The sequence below is a fragment of the Phyllobates terribilis genome, unplaced genomic scaffold, assembly GCF_046119375.1.
Source record: "Phyllobates terribilis strain yellow unplaced genomic scaffold, ASM4611937v1 Scaffold_3__8_contigs__length_932513732, whole genome shotgun sequence".
Taxonomy (NCBI): Eukaryota; Metazoa; Chordata; class Amphibia; order Anura; family Dendrobatidae; genus Phyllobates; species Phyllobates terribilis.
In genome coordinates, this window is record NW_027362763.1 from 289,297,273 (window position 1) to 289,317,298 (window position 20,026).

At 41.6% G+C, this 20,026-nt stretch overlaps 1 protein-coding gene across 11 annotated transcripts in view; it reads right to left on the reverse strand.

Moving 5' to 3' along the window:
• PHC3 (polyhomeotic homolog 3) overlaps nucleotides 1-20,026 on the reverse strand; it is a 109,602-nt gene that overhangs the window by 73,967 nt on the left and 15,609 nt on the right. For all 11 annotated transcript variants that reach the window (XM_073674867.1, XM_073674875.1, XM_073674874.1 and 8 more), the window contains 2 exons: nucleotides 16,660-16,818; nucleotides 11,626-11,700 (listed from right to left, as the gene is read on the reverse strand). In XM_073674867.1, coding sequence (XP_073530968.1) covers nucleotides 11,626-11,700; nucleotides 16,660-16,818 — 234 coding nt within the window. The remainder of the gene's footprint in view (nucleotides 1-11,625; nucleotides 11,701-16,659; nucleotides 16,819-20,026) is intronic.

The window sequence follows — 20,026 nt, forward strand, 5'->3', positions numbered from 1 at the left end:
ATTTTCCTGGTGACGGGTTCCCTTTAAGAACTTGCTGCAAATATTTCTGCATCAAAAAGGTGTCAAAACGTACAATTTGGCAACATTTTTGCATGCAGTTTTGATGCTCTTCTATGTGGTTTTTCCTATTAACTAGGAAGGTTGAAAAATGCTGCAAAAATGCTGAAAGAATTTTCATCCTGCAGATTTGAAAATGCTTTAAAGAGAACCTGTCAGCAGGATTGTGCTCAGTAAACTACATACACTGTCAGGTGGGCGACATTACAGGTTAGTGAAGGCACAGTGAGCTGTCATAAGAGCACACAGATGAATATGTAAGCAGAGCACCAGATAGAGCGCCCCCCACAGGCCGCCCCAGAGCATGAGCATATCATTATCTCCAAACTGAAAATAAAGATTACACAAGAACCACAGGATGGATTTCATCAACCCAGGAATTATATTAATCAGTGTAATGGCGCCCACCTGACAGTGTATGTAGTTTACTGAGCACAATCCTGATGACAGGTGCGCTTTAAATCAATAAGGAAAAAATAAGCAACATGTGCGTGAGAGTTCAAAGATCTTAGTTTGTGGGACAATAAAGTGCTACCTTTCCATGGGAATACGTGTGAACATACCATAACTGGTGGGTAGTTTGGTAAGATAAGGAATGGGGCAATGTGAAGAGGAGTGGACACTGCAGTGGACAGAAGAGAAATAGAATGTCCAGCAGTGATACAAAGACATAATGTATAAACCAGGCAACACCTGTAGTAGCCTCCTATGTACTTTTCCTATTATCTAGAATAGGTGGTGTATACAATGTGGTAATGTTAGCACCTCCTGTCACCTCCCAATAAGAAAGTAAGGCTGTGTGCCCACGATGCGTTTCTTAAGCATTTTTGCAGTGGCAATTCCGCTGCAGAAACGCTTAAAAAACGCTTGGTAGAAGGTCTGCCATGTTCCCCAATGATAATCCGCATGTGCTGTGCACATGCTGCGGAAATTTCCGCTGCGGATTATCATTACCAAAAAACGCAGCACTACCAATTATTTTGCGGAAGCGCTGTGTTTTCGCCGCCATTGACTTGCATTGGAACGCATGGAATCCGCATCACTGTATCTGTACATGCGGAATCCAAGCGATTCAATGTGCGGATGGTACCCGGGTCTGGAGGAGAGGAGACTCTCCTCCGGACCCGGGTACCATAGAACCTGTTAAAAAAAAAGAATAAAATAAAAAATATACATTATACTTACCTTCTGATGGCCTCCGGTGTGCTTGTCTTCGCTTGCCGGCAGATCGCCGTGGACTGAAGGACCTGCGCTGACGTCATTTAGTCATGTGAGGTCCTTCAGTGTACCGCGAGCTGCCGGCAAACCGAGATGCATCGAATCAAGACTCCGGGGGCCATCAGAGGTAAGTATAGATTTATTTTTTAACATTCTTTACGGTCACACTATATAAATCTATGCCGTTTGCATGGATTTATATAGTGTGGCCAAGTTGTCAAGCACTTTCCAAGTGATGCTAAAATCGCTTGGAAAGCGCTTGTCAACCCGCATGCGGAAATGCATGTGAAGAACGCTTCACATCCGCGTGTCCCTGGCAGGAAAAACGCATGAAAAATCTGCATGTACAATCTGCATACGTGTTTCCTGTTTTCAGGAAAAAATCCGGAGCATTTCTGCATCGTGGGCACATAGCCTAAGAGGCGCCAGATAATAGTTTTAAAATGAAACCTATCAGTTCAATCATACTGTCCAAACCTCGGGCAGCATGAATCAGAACATGGCTGCAAGACTGCAGACAGCTTCATCTAAAAGGCTGTGTGGTTTCAGAAAACATGGGCTCCGATTCATGAAAACTTGTACGCGTAAAAAGCTTTTAAAAGTCACAAAATTTTGGCACAATTAAAGGCTGCAATTTTTGTTTAGATCTGCCAAAGTGGAGGAGTTGTGACGTGATGGGGCGTGGCAACTCCCACTCATCAAATTCATCTCAAGCAGTGGCCTTCCTTATGCCACAAATCTTACTCCTACTGGAGTAAGATTAGTGGCAAGTTGCACAAGGAGGCACATGCCACTTTTCAGAAGTGCCGAATTTATTAAAAGGCGTACACCTCTAAACGAATCAGGATAGTCTAATTCCAGGACGCATATTCATCAAGACTTCAGGCAATTCCAGTTCACAGCTTAAATTCCAAGCCTTAGAGCACGTACCAGCATTGAGACGTAGCGGTAACAGTTTTAGGAAACTTAAAGGGGCATTACTAGCTCCAAGATCCTATCCCAATATGTAGTAGGTGTAATATTAATAATATTAGTAAATACCTCCAATTAGAAATTTAGTATAGTTCTTCAGGTTCGCTATGTTGCTTACCTCATGTGCAGGGCATTGCAGTAGCTTAAATATCCATGGTTTCAGACACTAAGAGCTGTCTAATTAACTGTCAATATATGAGTGGTCATAACCATGGATACTTAAGCTACTGCAATGCCCTGCACATGGGGTAAGCGATATAACGAATTAGAAGAACTACACAAAATTTCTAATTGGAGGTTTTGCTAATATTATTAATATTACACTTACTCCGTATTGGGATAGGATCTTGGAGATTGGAATACCCCTTTAAAGAGTGTGAAGCATATTGGATCCATGTCTTAGGAACCATATGGCCTTAATAGGGAATATGACGTTTTCTATTAATTGTTCTGCAGACATATACACTGTTGGTACATTTATTGATATTGTCTTTAAATTATGACCTAGCCACAGTTATATTTTTTGTATGGTCCATTAATTTTTCTTTCCCCCTTTTTTTCCGATATAAGAAATCACTCAGGTAGTACTTAAAACATCTATATCTCCATCATTCTTTTCATTTCTACCTCGTTTCTCTTAGTCTACTATTTTCCCTTCCCCCTTTTTCCCGCCCTTCTTTTTTTAATTTTTTTCTTCCATTTTTTACTTCCTTTTCTTTATTCCAACTAATTTGTCCCTCATTTCATCTTTCGTGTCTTTTTACCTTTTTCCTCCATTTTTTAATATCTTTATTTTGCGTGTCTGTTTTTTTTCGCCGTTCCTTAATTCATCTTTGTATCCTTCATTTTGTTTTACATTCCCACGCTAGTATCGTCAATTTCCGCCCTTTTCCCGAGTTGTTTTGGCTTGGACGCATGCACAGTAAATTCTTTTAGCTTCCCACTCATAGAGCGGTGTCACAATGATGGACACTTATCCCCATCCCTCTCACTGTATGAGATGCCGCTCCGTAACCCGGAAGCATCGGTAATGAAGTGATCCTGCCGGTATTATTGTAAACAGCCGATGGATCACCATATAGTTATGCCTACCTCCCTCCGTCACTTTTTTTTGGCAGATAACACTGCAGAGTTCTAAATATTATTTGGATAAAACTAACACTAAATGGTTCATTTACTTTATCATCATTTCATTACCTATCATTCATATCCCCTGCTTTTTATAGAGTTTAAGTTTATATTGCCTCCCTTTTTTACACGTTTTCCTTTCATATTCCTTTCAGAGCATATACAATTTTTAGCACATCATTTTCAACACATCCTTACTCTTTCACTTTATTTTTCATTCCCTACCTTGTTTTCATTTTTCTATTCTCCATTTACTTTCTCTACGGACTTTCCATCATTTTATATTTTTATTCACTCCATCTATTGACTATTGATCTACAGTATTATCTTCTCTTCACTTATTCATTCATCACTTCTTTGTCTCCTGGACAATTCTTATACTTAGCTATATACCTTTTTTCACAGGCTCACACAGAGGTTGTCATTATTATTATTATTATGATGATTCCCTTGACACATCTTAAGGAAAATGACATGTCTAATGAAATTAGACTTCTTGAATTGATGATTTCTATGCAGAATTATGCACAACATGCATATACACGTGGTCAAAATTGTTGGTACCCCTCATTTAATGAAAGAAAAACCCATAATGGTCACAGAAATAACTTGACAAAAGTAATAATAAATTAATAAAATAAATAATAAAGTCAGACATTGCTTTTCTGCTTCCACAGAATTTAAAAAAAACAATTAAACTCCTGGAATAGGCCTGGACAGAAATGATGGTACTCTTAACTTAATATTTTGTTGAACAACCTTTTGAGGCAATCACTGCAATCAAATGATTCCTGTAACTGTCAATGAGACTTCTGTACCTCTCAACAGAGATTTTGGCGCACTCCTCATGAGCAAACTGCTCCAGTTGTCTTGTGTTTGAAGATTGCCTTTTCCAGACGTCATGTTTCACTTCTTTCCAAAGATGCTCAATAGCATTTAGATCAGGGCTCATAGAAGGCCACTTCAGAATACACTGTGTGCAGAATTATTAGGCAAATGCTTATTTTGATCACTTTGATACTTTTTATACATGTTGTCCTACTCCGAGCTGCATAGGCTTGAGAGCCAACCACCAATTAAGTAAATCTGGTGATGTGCATCTCTGTAATGGGAAGGGGTGTTGTCTAATGACATCAACACTCTATATAAGGTGTGCTTAATTATTAGGCAACTTCCTTTCCTTTGGCAAAATGGGTCAGAAGAGAGATTTGACGGGCTCTGAAAAGTCCAAAATTGTGAGATGTCTTGCAGAGGGATGCAGCAGTCTTGAAATTTCCAAACTTTTGAAGCTTGATCACCGAACAATCAAGCGTTTCATGGCAAATAGCCAACAGGGTCACAAGAAGCGTGTTGGCCAAAAAAGGCGCAAAATAACTGCTCATGAATTGAGGAAAATCAAGCGTGAAGCTGCCAAGATGCCATTCGCCACCAGTTTTGCCATATTTCAGAGCTGCAACGTTACTGGAGTATCAAAAAACACAAGGTGTGCAATACTCAGGGACATGGCCAAGGTAAGGAAGGCTGAAAAACCACCACCTTTGAACAAGAAACATAAGATAAAAAGTCAAGAATGGGCCAAGAAATATCTTAAGACTGATTTTTCAAAGGTTTTATGGACTGATGAAATGAGAGTAAAGTAGAAAGATCCCGGCACTCACGTGTATACGATCAATTAATTTATTCCACACGTAGGAAAACTATAACAAAAAGTTTCAGCCCCTTGCAGGCTTTTGTCAATTTTGTTTTCCTACATGTGGAATAAATGAATTGATCGTATACACGCGAGTGCCGGGATCTTTCTACTTTGCTTGCAATCTATTTCTCCACGTGCACCACCAATTACTAACAAGGACTACGGAGTGCCGACTATTTCTTTATACCTATATTGATGAAATGAGAGTGACTCTTGATGGGCCAGATGGATGGGCCAGAGGCTGGATCAGTAAAGGGCAGAGAGCTCCACTCCGACTCAGACGCCAGCAAGGTGGAGGTGGGGTACTGGTATGGGCTGGTATTATCAAACATGAACTTGTGGGACCTTTTTGGGTTGAGGATGGAGTGAAGCTCAACTCCCAGACCTACTGCCAGTTTCTGGAAGACAACTTCTTCAAGCAGTGGTACAGGAAGAAGTCGGTATCATTCAAGAAAAACATGATTTTCATGCAGGACAATGCTCCATCACATGCATTCAACTACTCCACAGCGTGGCTGACCAATAAAGGTCTAAAAGAAGAAAAAATAATGACATGGCCCTCTTGTTCACCTGATCTGAACCCCATAGAGAACCTGTGGTCCATCATAAAATGTGAGATCTAAAGGGAGGGAAAACAGTACACCTCTCGCAACAGTGTCTGGGAGGCTGTGATGGCTGCTGTACGCAATGTTGATCAAAAACAGATCAAGCAACTGACAGAATCTATGGATGGAAGGCTGTTGAGTGTTATCATAAAGAAAGGTGGCTATATTGATCACTAATTTTTTTTGTTTTTGTTTTTACATGTCAGAAATGTTTATTTCTAAATTTTGTGCACTGATATTGGTTTACCTGGTGAAAATAAACAAGTGAGATGGGATTATATTAGTTTTTTATTAAGTTGCCTAATAATTCGGGACAGTAATAGTTACCTGCACAAACAGATACCCTCCTAAGATAGCCAAATCTAAAAAAAGCCCACTCCAACTTCCAAAAATATTAAGCTTGGATATTTATGAGTCTTTTGGGTTGATTGAGAACATAGTTGTTGATCAATAATAAAAATAATCCTCTAAAATACAACTTGCCTAATAATTCTGCACACAGTGTAGTCCAATGTTTTCCTCTTAGCCATTCTTGGGTCTTTTTAGCTGTGTGTTTTGGATCATTATTCTGTTGCAAGACCCATGACCTGCGACTGAGACCAAGCTTTCTGACGCTGGGCAGCACATTTCTCTCTAGAATCCCTTGATAGTCTTGAGATTTCATTGCACCCTGCACAGATTCAAGACGTCCTGTGCCAGATGCAGCAAAGCAGCCCCAGAACATAACAGAGCTTCCTCCATGTTTCACAGTAGGGACAGTGTTCTTTTCTTGATATGTTTCATTTTTCCATCTATGAACATAAAGCTGATGTGCCTTGCCAAAAACTTCCATTTTTGTCTCATCTGTCCATAGGACATTCTCCCAGAAGCTTTGTGGCTTGTCAACATGTAAGTAGTTTGGCGAATTCCAGTCTGTCTTTTATATGATTTTTTTTCAACAATGATGTTCTCCTTGGTCATCTCCCATGAAGTCCACTTTGGATCAAACAACGACGGATGGTGCAATCTGACACTGATGTTCCTTGAGCTTGAAGTTCACCTTTAATCTCTTTAGAAGTTTTTCTGGGCTCTTTTGTTACCATTTGTATTATCTGTCTCTCTGATTTGTCATCAATTTTCCTCCTGGAGGTTGACTACAGTGCCATGGATCTTAAAGTTCTGAATAATATGTGCAATTGTAGTCACAGGAACATCAAGCTGCTTGGGGATGGTCTTATAACCTTTAACATGCTTGTCTATAATTTTCTATCTAATCTCCTGAGACAACTCTTTCCTTTGCTTCCTCTGGTCCATGTTGAGTGTGGTACACACCATGTCACCAAACAGCACAGTGAGTATCTGTAGCCCTATATACAGGCCCACTGACTGATTAAAAGATTGTAGACACCTGTGATGCTAATTAGTGGACACAACTTGATTTAACATGTCCCTTTTGTCACATTATTTTCAGGGGAACCATCTTTTCTGTCCAGGCCTATTTCATGAGTTTAATTTTTTTTTTAAATTCTGTGGAAGCAGGGTTGAAAAGCAATGTCTGACTTTTATTTGTTCATTTTCAAAGATTTTTAATTTGTTATTACCTTTGTCAGAGTCAAGTTATTTCTGTGACCATTGTGGGTTTTTCTTTCATTAAATGAGGGGTACCAACAATTTTGACCACGTGTGTAATTCTGCTGCAGCAAACTTGGCTGATACATGCTTCTTGTGGTTTGAGCAGCATAAATCAAATGACAGGTTCCCTTTAAAGAGGGCATATCTTAAAATGTCTGTTTTGGTTAATATTTGTATTCCCCATAAAATAACAATTCTGGAGCAACTAGAACTGTATAAAACAAACCTATTTTGTTATTTTACAGGTTTACATACTAATATTAAATTTGTAGATTGGAACTGTATGGGTTTTCCTATAAACACCGCTATCATTTTTGTAAAAGATTATTGAGTGTCTGACAGCTGGGACCCACACTAATCATAAGAATGGGAGTTTTCGAGTCTCCTTTGTGAATGAAACAGTAGTACACACATGCAATCACCACTCCAATTTGCTGTCTATAGAAGTGACTGATATAGCAAAATACTGTGCTTGGCTATCTCCATAACTTTTTTCTCTTCTGTTGACAACCACCAGCCCCAGTACACTTAGATTGGTGTCAGACTCAAAGCCCGCTGGCCGAATCCGGCAGGCCACACAATTTTGTGTGTCCTGTGAGGTTAGAAAGACTGGCTCTCCACTTTCCCCATAAGGAGAGCCTGTCGGAGCAGTGTGGAAGTGTGCGCTGAGGCTCAAAATCAAAGATGGCGCACGTCCCCGTGCTGGCGCCACCCTTTCTACTAACTGCTGGCTGCGTTCTGTGTCGACACAGTCAGTGCTTAACATTAGGGAGCTGATGTTATCTTGGAATCTTTGTGAATGCAGCCAGTACTCAGTAGCGGGTGCAGAGCAAACACAAGGAGCGGATGCCATCTTTGAAACCGAGTGAATGCAGTCAGCCAGCACAAAAAGTGAACGCAGTCAGACAGCACAAAAAGTGAACGCAGTCAGACAACACTTTTGTGTGGTTCCATCTCTGAATCAGAGTAGACTCAGCCAGTGCTTAGCATAGGGAGCATTCCATCTTGGACTCTGAGGTCTGGCACAACTCTCTTAGCCCTACTACACATGTACAACTCTCTTATAGGAATATCATATAGTATTTGTTTATGGTATTATAAAGTTTATTATTTCCAAAAAAACACAAACTAGAAGCCCTATAAAACAGCTCCTAAAAAAACAATTTAAAATAATTGGGTAGTGTGGTTCTAGATGGCAATATTTATATGGCATGAATAATTGTAATAGTATAAATGGCATCCAGATAGTTAATAGCAGACATGATTTTTTATATAGTGCATGATTGTATGCAGAAAGAGTTGACCACAATTACATATGTACAACAAATATTTTAATTAGATTAACAAGGATTCTGAAAATTTCAGATATTTACATATCCTTAGTTACACAACCATTGGTGCCACAAAAGGGTATAATTAAATAGTTCAGTCATAAAGGAGGTTACCCAATAAAACATTGGTACCCCTAAATCACTACGGCAACCACCGAGAAAAGTTAGTAATAATGACCCAGAAAATACAGACCATGTGCCATAGTGCTGAACCACACTGCCTTCGTACCATGAAGTTATACATATTCTTGGGTCAGTGGGCATGGCCTCACCTCCATACATGTGTATGGAGCCGAGGCAGCTCCCCGATTAGTGACGCAGCCGACCAGTGGGTGTGGCTGACTACAGGATGTGACCTACACTCACTCTCTGAATCCCTCCTCCCTCTTACAAACATAAATTCTTTACACGATGCAGATGCTGCTGCCGCCTTATATGACACCACAACAACTGCAGCTCTTGAATTGGTCGCCCCCCTCATAAATACCAAAGCTCGCACAATCAACAGGCAACCCTGGCACACCAGCCTGACTAAAGAACTGAGACGGTCTTCCAGAGTTGCTGAACAGAGATGGAAAAGGTCCCACTCCAACGAGCACTTCATCGCATTCAAACAAACCCTCACTACTTTCAGGTCACACTCACTGCAGCAAAACAAACCTACTTCTCATCTCTGATACCCTCCCTGTCTCACAACCCTAAACAGCTATTCAACACTTTGAATTCTCTCCTCCCCCAGCACCTCCTCCCTTTACTCTAATCTCAGATGAAAACTTTGCCTCATTCTTCAAGCAGAAGATTGACACCATCAGACAAAGCTTTTGCCATATGTCCCCACAGTCCCTCCTCACAACTACTCAACTCTCCTCCTCCAAAACCAGCTTCTCCGCCACCACGGAAGATCAACTTTCCTCTTTACTCTCCAAGTCACATCTCACTTCCTATGAACTTGACCCAATCCCGTCCCACCTCATCCCAAACCTTACCGCAGTCTTCATCCCAACCCTAACCCACCTCTTCAACCTGTCACTAACAACTGGTGTCTTCCCCTCATGCTTCAAACATGCCTCGATCACACCCATCCTCAAAAAGCCATCCCTTGACCCATCCGCTCTGTCTAGCTATCGCCCCATATCACTTCTCCCCTATGCCTCAAAACTACTGGAACAACACGTCCATCTTGAGCTGTCCTCCCATCTCCCCACCTGCTCCCTCTTTGACTACTTCCAATCTGGCTTCCGACTGCACCACTCCAATGAAACTGCTCTGACTAAAGTCACCAACTACCTACTAACCGCCAAATCCAAACGACACTACTCTGTCCTTCTCCTTCTGGACCTGTCATCTGCCTTTCACACAATAGACCATTCCCTCTTACTACCGACTCTCTCATCTCTCGGCATCACAGACTTGGCCCTATCCTGGATCTCCTCATACCCAAGAGACAGGACATTCACTGTCTCCCATTCACACACCACCTCCTCATCTCGCCCCCTATCTGTCGGTGTCCCCCGAGGCTCAGTTCTAGGACCCCTGCTCTTCTCCATCTACACCCTCGGCATGGGACAGCTCATAGAGTCTCACGGCTTTCAGTATCACCTCTATGCTGACGACACACAGCTCTTCCTCTATGGACCCGATATCAACGCCTTACTAACCAGAATCCCACAATGTCTGTCCACTATTTCATCTTTCTTCTCTGCTAGATTCCTAAAACTTAATATGGATAAAACGGAATTCATCATCTTTCCTACCATCTTGCTCAACCCCCCCATCTGACCTATCTATCAAAGTCAATGGCTGCCCACTCTCCCAAGTCCCGCAAGCTTGCTGCCTTGGGGTAACCCTTCACTTTGATCTCTCCTTCAAACCACATATCCAAGCCCTTTCAACTTCCGACTCCAACTCAATAATATTTCCCGGATCCACACATTCCTCAATCATGAATCAGCAAAAACCCCAGTGCACGTCCTCAACATCTCTTGCCTCGACTACTGCAACCTCCTGCTCTGTGGCCTCCCTTCTAACACTCTCGCACACCTTCAATCTATCCTAAACTCTGCTGCCCGACTAATCCACCTGACCCCCCCACTATTCCCCGGCCCCTCCTCTCTGTCAATCCCTTCACTGGCTCCCCATTACCCAGAGACTTCAGTTCAAAACCCTAACCATGGCATACAAAGCCATCCACAACCTGTCTCCGCCATATATCTGTGACCTAGTCTCCCGGTACTTACTTGCATGCAACCTCCGATCCTCACAAGATCTCCTTCTCTACTCCCCTCTTATCTCCTCTTCCCACAATCACATACAAGATTTCTCGATTTCTCCCGTGCATACCCCATACTCTGGAATTCTCTAACCCAACATATCAGACTCTCGCCTACCATGGAAACCTTCAAAAAGAACCTGAAGACCCACCTCTTCCAACAAGCCTACAGCCTGCAGTAACCCTCGCTCCACCACATTGCTGCACGACCAGCTCTACCCTCACCTACTGTATCCTCACCTATCACTTGTAGATTGTGAGCCCTCGCGTGCAGGGTCCTCTCTCCTCCTGTACCAGTCGCTGACTCGTTTTTGTTCAAATTATTGTACTTGTTGTTTGCTATGTATACCCCTTTTAAACATGTAAAGCGCCATGGAATTAATGGCGCTATAATAATAATACAAGTGTAAGGAAAGCGAGGCTGCGCCCACTGGCCGGGAGTATGTATAACCCATACATACCCTCCGGTCCTGGGTCTGAAACCGGCGAATCCCCGCAGCGCACAGAGCCTGCACTGGGGGCATTCATAAGTCTGCAGTCACACAGAGTCACTGTAGACTTATCGGTATGGACTGGACAACCCCTTTAATGGTAAATATTCCACACAGGTAAAGTCATGAGCAAATTGTGGTCCTAGCTTTAGCTTATTCATGGCCATTATTTTCTTATTAATATTTTCCATTACAATGTACTATAAAAAGTCAATGTAAAAAAAAAAAAAACTTGAACAATGAAACTTACAGATGATTGAGGAGCAGTGGACTGCTGGCTAACAGCACAGGGGGAAGCAGACCGCCTGTCGCCCGACACACCTGCCTAGAGACAGAGAAATAAGAAGATGAATATTACATGAAGCAAAGCCAAACATCAGCTCAGTGAGAGTAAAGCATCCGGCTAAAACCTGGTGTTGTGGTCGCTGGAAGTACACAGTGTACCAAGCAGGAAATCACAGCACTGAAGTGAATGAGCTAAGCTGTAGTATTAAAGAATGGCCCCCAGTCCCGGCTTCATACCATGCATACTTCAAGGGTATAAGGCAACTAATGGGGGTATCAGCCTCCCTAACTGATCTGCTATTGATGACCTAAATTGAAAGTATTTTAAGGTTAGCTTGACACCTAGTATAAAAATACACTGTGAAAATACTAAAAGCAACAACATCAAAATGTATTATTCCTAATGTACTGGGTGAAGTCAGCCACAAGAAAGCAAGACAAATAGGGCATGCCGCTGATCTGATAAGGCTATGTTCACATGTCCAGTAATGATCCGTTAGAATGGATCCAGCCTTTTCTTGCCGGATGAGTTAGAAATAGATGACAGCGAATGCTGCATTAATGGATCCGTTGCCCATTGACTCCAATGTTGAAAAAAACAGATCTGGCAGAGATCAGTTAGTGAATAACAGACTAGAAAGTTTTGTCAGAACAACTTTTTTCCTAACGGATTTCTGCTGGATCCGTTCATGTGAACATAACCTAATCTACAGCATCCCTCAAATGTGCAACAATTTTTTTTCCTACTCTGTTTATCATTTGTGCCTACTCAGACCCTGGCCAAGTGTGCATAGTAGCTACATTCCAGGAAACTCCTAATATCGCAGTCACCTCTCTCCAGCCATCTGATTTCTATGTAGCACTTAGCTGCTCACCTGCTCCCTCTCAGCTACTGACAAAACTGCTGTTATAAATTTGACAAAATCACCAGCCTGCAGTAGGTGCAGCATCAAATTCTCCCAAAGCAGGTCTCCTAATCACGCCTCTCCCTGTATGGAGCTGGGTGCTTGTTCTGCCCTGTTAGCTCTATGTGTAAATTCAGTGATAAGAGTGTAGACTCCAAACACTGATTGCTACATGTGTTACAGCAGAACGTGTGCTGAGCTTAAGTTCTACTAATACTGCAGTTCTATTCACCAGAGATGTCACTCAAGGAGGAGACCTCGCCCCGCTAGAACCCAGGAAGTGAGGAGACTGCAGAGTTGTGAACGGCTCAGGAGACACCTTGAGAATATCCCTTTAAGTGGTAAAAAATATAGCAAAAAAAAAATCACAATATCCTATGATTGGCAGCCACAGGCTAGCCTTCACAGGAGCACCATAATGGCAGGCATTGGAGTCTTTAGCAGACCCTCAGCTGCCATAACAATCCATTAGTACTGCAGGATCTCATTGTGTGGAGGGAGGCCATCCTCACACAGAACTGCACACTCCCTGGTTTGTGTGCATTAAATGCCGGTCAGAGATTGACAGCAGCATTTAGGAGGTTAAAAGCAGCGGGCAGAGCTCAGCTCCACCTGCTGCTATTAGCGGCAGATAGAAGCTGAATAACACAGCCAACGTCTGCTGGCAATCATGCAAGCTCAGCTTCTGAGAAGGCTTTAAAGAAAGGGACCCAACATGTGAGGTAATAATACAGTACATGTTGTAAAATTGCATTTTACCTCTCCCCTTTTTAGAGCGATGTGCCCCCACAGTATTACTGCATCCATTCAGACAGTGTTAGAATCTGATAGCATATAACTTATTGACAAGGGGAAGAGTAGGTTGCCAAGAGAGATTAAAAGTGCACCAGATTAAAGGGAATTTGTCAGAAAGGTTTTTGCTACCTCGTTTGAGAGTAGAATGATGTAGGGGCAGAGATCCCGAGTCTGGCCATGTGTCACTTACTGACCCGCTTTCTATCATTTTGATAAAATCCCTGCATTATCTGCAGCAGATCTACCATTTCTCCGACTGCTGAGCTTTGTATAACCCCTCCCTCAGCAGTGATTGACAGCTGTATAAACTGTGCAGAGGCAGAAATCTGCCAATCAGTGGTTGGCTCGGGGTTATACAGGCTAATATGAAGGAATAGAAAGCAACAGATTAACAAGTCTTCTAGTGATAATCTCCTGCTGATAAAACAGTGATTTTATCAAAACTACAGCAAGCAACCTTGTAAGTGACACATCGTTGGAACCAGAGTCTATGCCCCTACATGATGATGTCAAATTGGGTAGCAAAAACCTGGTGAGATTCCCTTTAAGCATGAACCTCTATAATAATTCTGGAGCATTTGAAGACTGTCTAGTCTGAGGTGGCAACTGTCTAAAAATTATTATTAACAATATTGCTAAATATGTCCATTTGCCTTGCTTTACATAGGAAGATATATAGTTTTTACTGGAAGTGTGCAGTGTGCAAGAAAGCAAGAAGTATGATGCTGGATGGCAGGGATGCATCACCAAAGTGGCTGACCTCGGTGATGTAAGTCCTGGGAGAAAGTGCACAAGTAGCAACAGGTTACTGAGTGGCTTTAATTTTGACTAGATTTTGGGTCCGGGATTTAGGAGCGACCAAAAGAGCCTGGGTGGGAAATTTCGCTCTCATACTCCAGTTGAGGTCTTACAGGCCTAATAACAGGCAGCTGGGTATAGCTCACCAGATGGTGTTGTGCTGCAGAAAGATTGTTTATGGTGGATAGTCTACGCTGGAGACCAAGAATTGCTTGTAACAGCAAGTTGGTGACACCATTTGATTTGTTTTGCTTTACTCAAAAGAAAGGACTGTTTTGTTATTCATTTGTGCTGAAGAAAGCGTTTTTTTCCTTTTGGAGCTACAAAGTTTATGAAGGACAATAAACTTTTCTTTGCTTTGATATTAAACCCTGCGCATGTCCAAGCCGCTACCTAAAAACTGAAACCCCTACATGGGGTACATATCATTTTTTATAACTTTTTTTTTTATAAGGAAAATAAAAAAACAGCATTTCAGCCACTGCTTTTTGAAATTTTTGTTTCTTGCCATGCACTGTGAGCTTTACATGACATGCTTTTTTATGAAGAACTAATTTTTAACAAATACATTTTAAAGAAAAATAATTCTATTTAAATTAAGCAGGCACTTTTTTAAGTAAACTTTTATTTTATAAAACTGTATTTCACCTTTTCTGCCCACTAGAGGATTTGATACAGAGATCATCTCCAGATATTTCAGTTTATTCCCTTTTGCTATGACATCACTTTTTTACTTTGGCTTTTTTTCTTTTGCTTGTTGTACTGCAAATTTGCATTGTCTTTTTCTCTTAATGTTGGGTTCACAATAGTGTTCTGAGTTCCATTATAGGAACAGAACAATGCACATCATGCAGGAAACGGATTACATGACAAACACAAACAGAGTCTAAAAGGACTGCACTTTTTCTTCCTGCTAGGCCAGCTTCACATGTCCGAGTTTCACGGTACGTGTACAGATTACAATTTCGGGGCAGGGTGCAGGTCTCCTGACTCGCAGCTGGTCTGGAAATTGTAGTTCGTACCCAAACCTTGAAACACAGACGTGTGAAATTTATATTATAATAAGACTTATAAAGGAGACTTGTTACAGAGACTCCAACACAAGTTGATGGAAAGCCTAATACGTGAGGTAACATATCATTAAAGGGGTTGTCAAGGTTTATCACGAAAATCTACATTCATTACATGTGGCTGCAGACTTGTGAATCCTCACATTGCACGCTGTGATGATTCTCTGATAGAATCACAGAATCATAGAATGGTAGAGTTGGAAGGGACCTCCTGGGTCATCTGGTCCAACCCCCTGCTCAAAGCAGGATTCACTAAATCATCTCAGACAGATGTCTGTCCAGCCTCTGTTTGAAGACGTCCATTGAAGGGGAACTCACCACCTCTCGTGGCAGCCTGTTCCACTCATTAATCACCCTAACTGTCAAAAAGTTTTTTCTAATATCTAATGCTCGCAGCAAGACTAATGTACATGCACATTCCCAGCCACATCCCAACTAGACATGCGCGGTCTCATTCAATTCACTTGTATTGAGCGAGACCATGCAGATCTGGTCGGAATGTGGCTCGAAGTATCCATATCGCATACTTGTGGTTACACGACCACCCAGTCTCGTGGCTGGCACAGGAGAGTCCTCATAATGAATGCTACGTGCGATGTGAGGAGTCACAAGTCTGAAGTCACATAGAGTGACTGCAGACTTTCATGGAAAATCCGGACAACCCCTTTAAGGCTTTATTTGCACATGTTGGAGCTCCACTGAAAATTCCCTCATTTCCACTGGCAGAGCGTGCTGTACTCATTTTTTGTTATAATAATGGAAACCTAAAAGACCCCTTGGTACGCCGAGTGCAGTTTGTGTCTGTCATGTATCCATTTCCTTCAAGAAATCCATTTTACTGTTACTATCAGTGAAGAAAGAATGGAACTGAGAACACAAATGTGAGCCCAGCCTACGGACTCATCAGACGACTGTTTTGCACAAACATGTCCTGTTTTTCTGGTCTATAGTGCTATTCACATGGCAGCGTGTGTTTTTGCTGACTATGTCCACAAAAATATCACAGAGATATGTCTGTTTTTGATTGGATTTGATTCAAACTCACCCTTAAAAGTCTGAGTATGTGAAAATCACAGACAGCAAATGGATGGCATCAGTGTGCAGTGTGTATGCTGTCAGTGATTAACATAGTAATAGATAGGAGAACAACTGTAATTTATTTATCCATATATGAATAATCACCGATGAAACACTAATGGCAAAAACTGACACTGAGGAAACTTGGATTGGCTTTTGCATACAAAAAAATGCTAGATGTCTGAAGTATGCCTGCTCTGATATCATTTGAGTTCTCTGTGCTTTGGGGGAGGTGTGGAGGTTGCAGTGGCTACATGAGATGACACCATATAAATTATCTGCAAAGATGAGGGGCTCAGTAAGAGATTTTGTATTGGGGCCGCGAGACAAATTATGTCTCTGAAAAATGAATACCTGTTGAACAGAGGCCAAACTCTGAAGCTGAGTGCTGCTCAAATGCTGCTGTTGCAGTGCCGCTGTCTGCAGCATTAGATGTTGCTGCTGGGCTGCATACATTTGCTGAAGATATTGGGCCGCAGAGCTTGGAGGACGATTCAGTGTCTGCTGAATAACCTGCAAGGGAAAGAACATGATACAACTGAAAGGAAAGAAAATAGTCAGCATTTACCATCCCTACAATTGTGGTTTGCTTCTGCTGGCCGCTGAGGCTCAGTGTTATGGTATGTGCTCACTGCATCTTTTTCAGGCATATTCCACCTGAACACGCCTTTAAAAACAAAAAACATATATATAATAATAATGAACTGATGTACTGCAAAGTAAAAACGAAGTGCAGAGCATACGCTCCATCTTTCAGAGCTTTTTGTTTTTTTAATCACTTCAGGTCTTGCACAATGTGAAGCAATCAAAAGTATATTCCTAAGGCATCTTACGCTTGGAAAATGCTCACTATTAATATGCAAAATCTAAAAAAAAAAAATACAGCACCAAAGACCCCACAAAAGGCATCCGAAAAGCCGTCTAAAGTCTTTTTTTCAGCAGGTGTTTTCATGAAGCGTCCTTTCCTGGAAAAAACAATGTGGGTATTCCGGCATCTATAAGAAGCTGTGTGCACATACAGTACAGACCAAAAGTTTGGACACACCTTCTCATTTAAAGATTTTTCTGTATTTTCATGACTATGAAAATTGTACATTCACACTGAAGGCATCAAAACTATAAATTAACACATGTGGAATTATATACTTAACAAAAAAGTGTGAAACAACTGAAAATATGTCTTATATTCTAGGTTCTTCAAAGTAGCCGCCTTTTGCTTTGATGACTCCTTTGCACACTCTTGGCATTCTCTTGATGAGCTTCTAGAGGTAGTCACCTGAAATGGTTTTCACTTCACAGGTGTGCCCTGTCAGGTTTAATAAGTGGGATTTATTGCATTATAAATGGGGTTGGGACCATCAGTTGTGTTGTGCAGAAGTCTGGTGGATACACAGCTGATAGTTCTACTGAATAGACTGTTAGCTGCTTTTTTCTTGCCATAATACAAATTCTAAGTAAAAAAAAATGAGTGGCCATCATTACTTTAAGAAATGAAGGTCAGTCAGTCCGAAAAATTGGGCAAACTTTGAAAGTGTCCCTAAGTGCAGTTGCAAAAACCATCAAGCGCTACAAAGAAACTGGCTCACATGAGGACCGCCCCAGGAAAGGAAGACAAAGAGTCACCTCTGCTTCTGAGGATAAGTTTATCCGAGTCACCAGCCTCAGAAATCACAGGTTAGCAGCAGCTCAGATTAGAGGCCAGGTCAATGCCACACAGAGTTCTAGCCGCAGACACATCTCTACAACAACTGTTAAGAGGAGACTTTGTGCAGCAGGCCTTCATGGTAAAATAGCTGCTAGGAAACCACTGCTAAGGACAGGCAGCAAGCACAAGAGACAAGTTTGGGTTAAAGAACACAAGGAATGGACATTAGACCAGTGGAAATCTGTGCTTTGGTCTGATGAGTCCAAATTTGAGATCTTTGGTTCCAACCACCGTGTCTTTGTGCGACGCAGAAAAGGTGAATGGATGGACTCTACATGCCTGGTTCCCACCGTGAAGCATGGAGGAGGAGGTGTGATTGTGTGGGGGTGCTTTGCTGGTGACACTGTTGGGGATTTATTCAAAATTGAAGGCATACTGAACCAGCATGGCTACCACAGCATCTTGCAGCGGCATGCTATTCCATCCGGTTTGCGTTTAGTTGGACCATCATTTATTTTTCAACAGGACAATGACCCCAAACACACCTCCAGGCTGTATAAGGGCTATTTGACCAAGAAGGAGAGTGATGGGGTGCTACACCAGATGACCTGGCCTCCACAGTCACCAGACCTGAACCCAATCGAGATGGTTTGGGGTGAGCTGGACCGCAGAGTGAAGGCAAAAGGGCCAACAAGTGCTAAGCATCTCTGGGAACTCCTTCAAGATTGTTGGAAGACCATTTCCAGTGACTACCTCTTGAAGCTCATCAAGAGAATGCCAAGAGTGTGCAAAGCAGTCATCAAAGCAAAAGGTGGCTACTTTGAAGAACTTAGAATATAAGACATATTTTTAGTTGTTTCACACTTTTTTGTTACGTATATAATTCCACGTGTGTTAATTCATAGTTTTGATGCCTTCAGTGTGAATGTACAATTTTCGTAGTCATGAAAATACAGAAAAATCTTTAAATGAGAAGGTGTGTCCAAACTTTTGGTCTGTACTGTATCTAAAGCCTTCACTACATCTACCGCATTCTCTGTCTCCACCTGGTGGTGATCTACATAAATAATACAGACAAGACTACTACATAGTTCAGTACTCCCATATACTGTATATCAAACAGAGTTGCGTCCATCTCAGAATCAGAAGAGCATTTTATAATAGAAAAATTGTGTTTTATCATATTACTATATACAATGCCTACTTCATCCCTCCACTATATAGAATAGTATAAGTGTGTATGCAATGCGTCGCAGCCCCATTACCTTCTAGGCTCTTACGCAGCATTAAAGGGTTTGGCCGGGCTCTTCACACAAGTCTGCAGACACCGTAATGTGCCTGAGGTTAAATACAAATGCACTTATTTGTCTAAAATTAACTTATATGCTGCCACTTGCTGTAAAGAAATCAACCCGGACTAGTCCGGCGAGGCATTTACTCACCGAAAATAGTCTGGGCACAGTAACTGCAGTCACATCCCCTGGGTTTGATTGCTTAAATACATTGAGGACCTGACAGAATCCCTTTAAAGGGATTGTGCGGCCGAAAAGGACAATGCCATGAGAATGACTTTGACGGGCAGGAACACAAAGGTTGGCCACAAACCATGCAGTCATGCAAGCCATCACAGTTATCTAATCACGTGCCTAAAATGTATTGGCAATCAGTTGTTCGTTGGTAATAGCCATGTGGTTTTGTGGGAGTAACCTTCATCACGCCTATGTCTTGGCCACCTGTGTTACTACATAGGGTGGCTGTGGTATGGCAAAAAAAAACTGAGCTACAACGTCACCACTTAATTTAGACTAAATATATCATATATTGTTCAAAAATTATTTGCACAAAAAGATCCAATCATGACTGAGCAGACAATATGGAAATAAAGTCATTGTAACCTAGAAGTAGAAATAACATTAAACTATTTATGATACAATTTTTGCTCACAAAGACTTGAAAGGATTCACTATAACAGCAGGCGGTAAGAGCCCAAAAATTACCCTACATTCAAAACAAGTACGGAAAAAATGTTCAAATATAGTTGGATGTAAAAAAAATAATCGGATGTTTTGCACATAC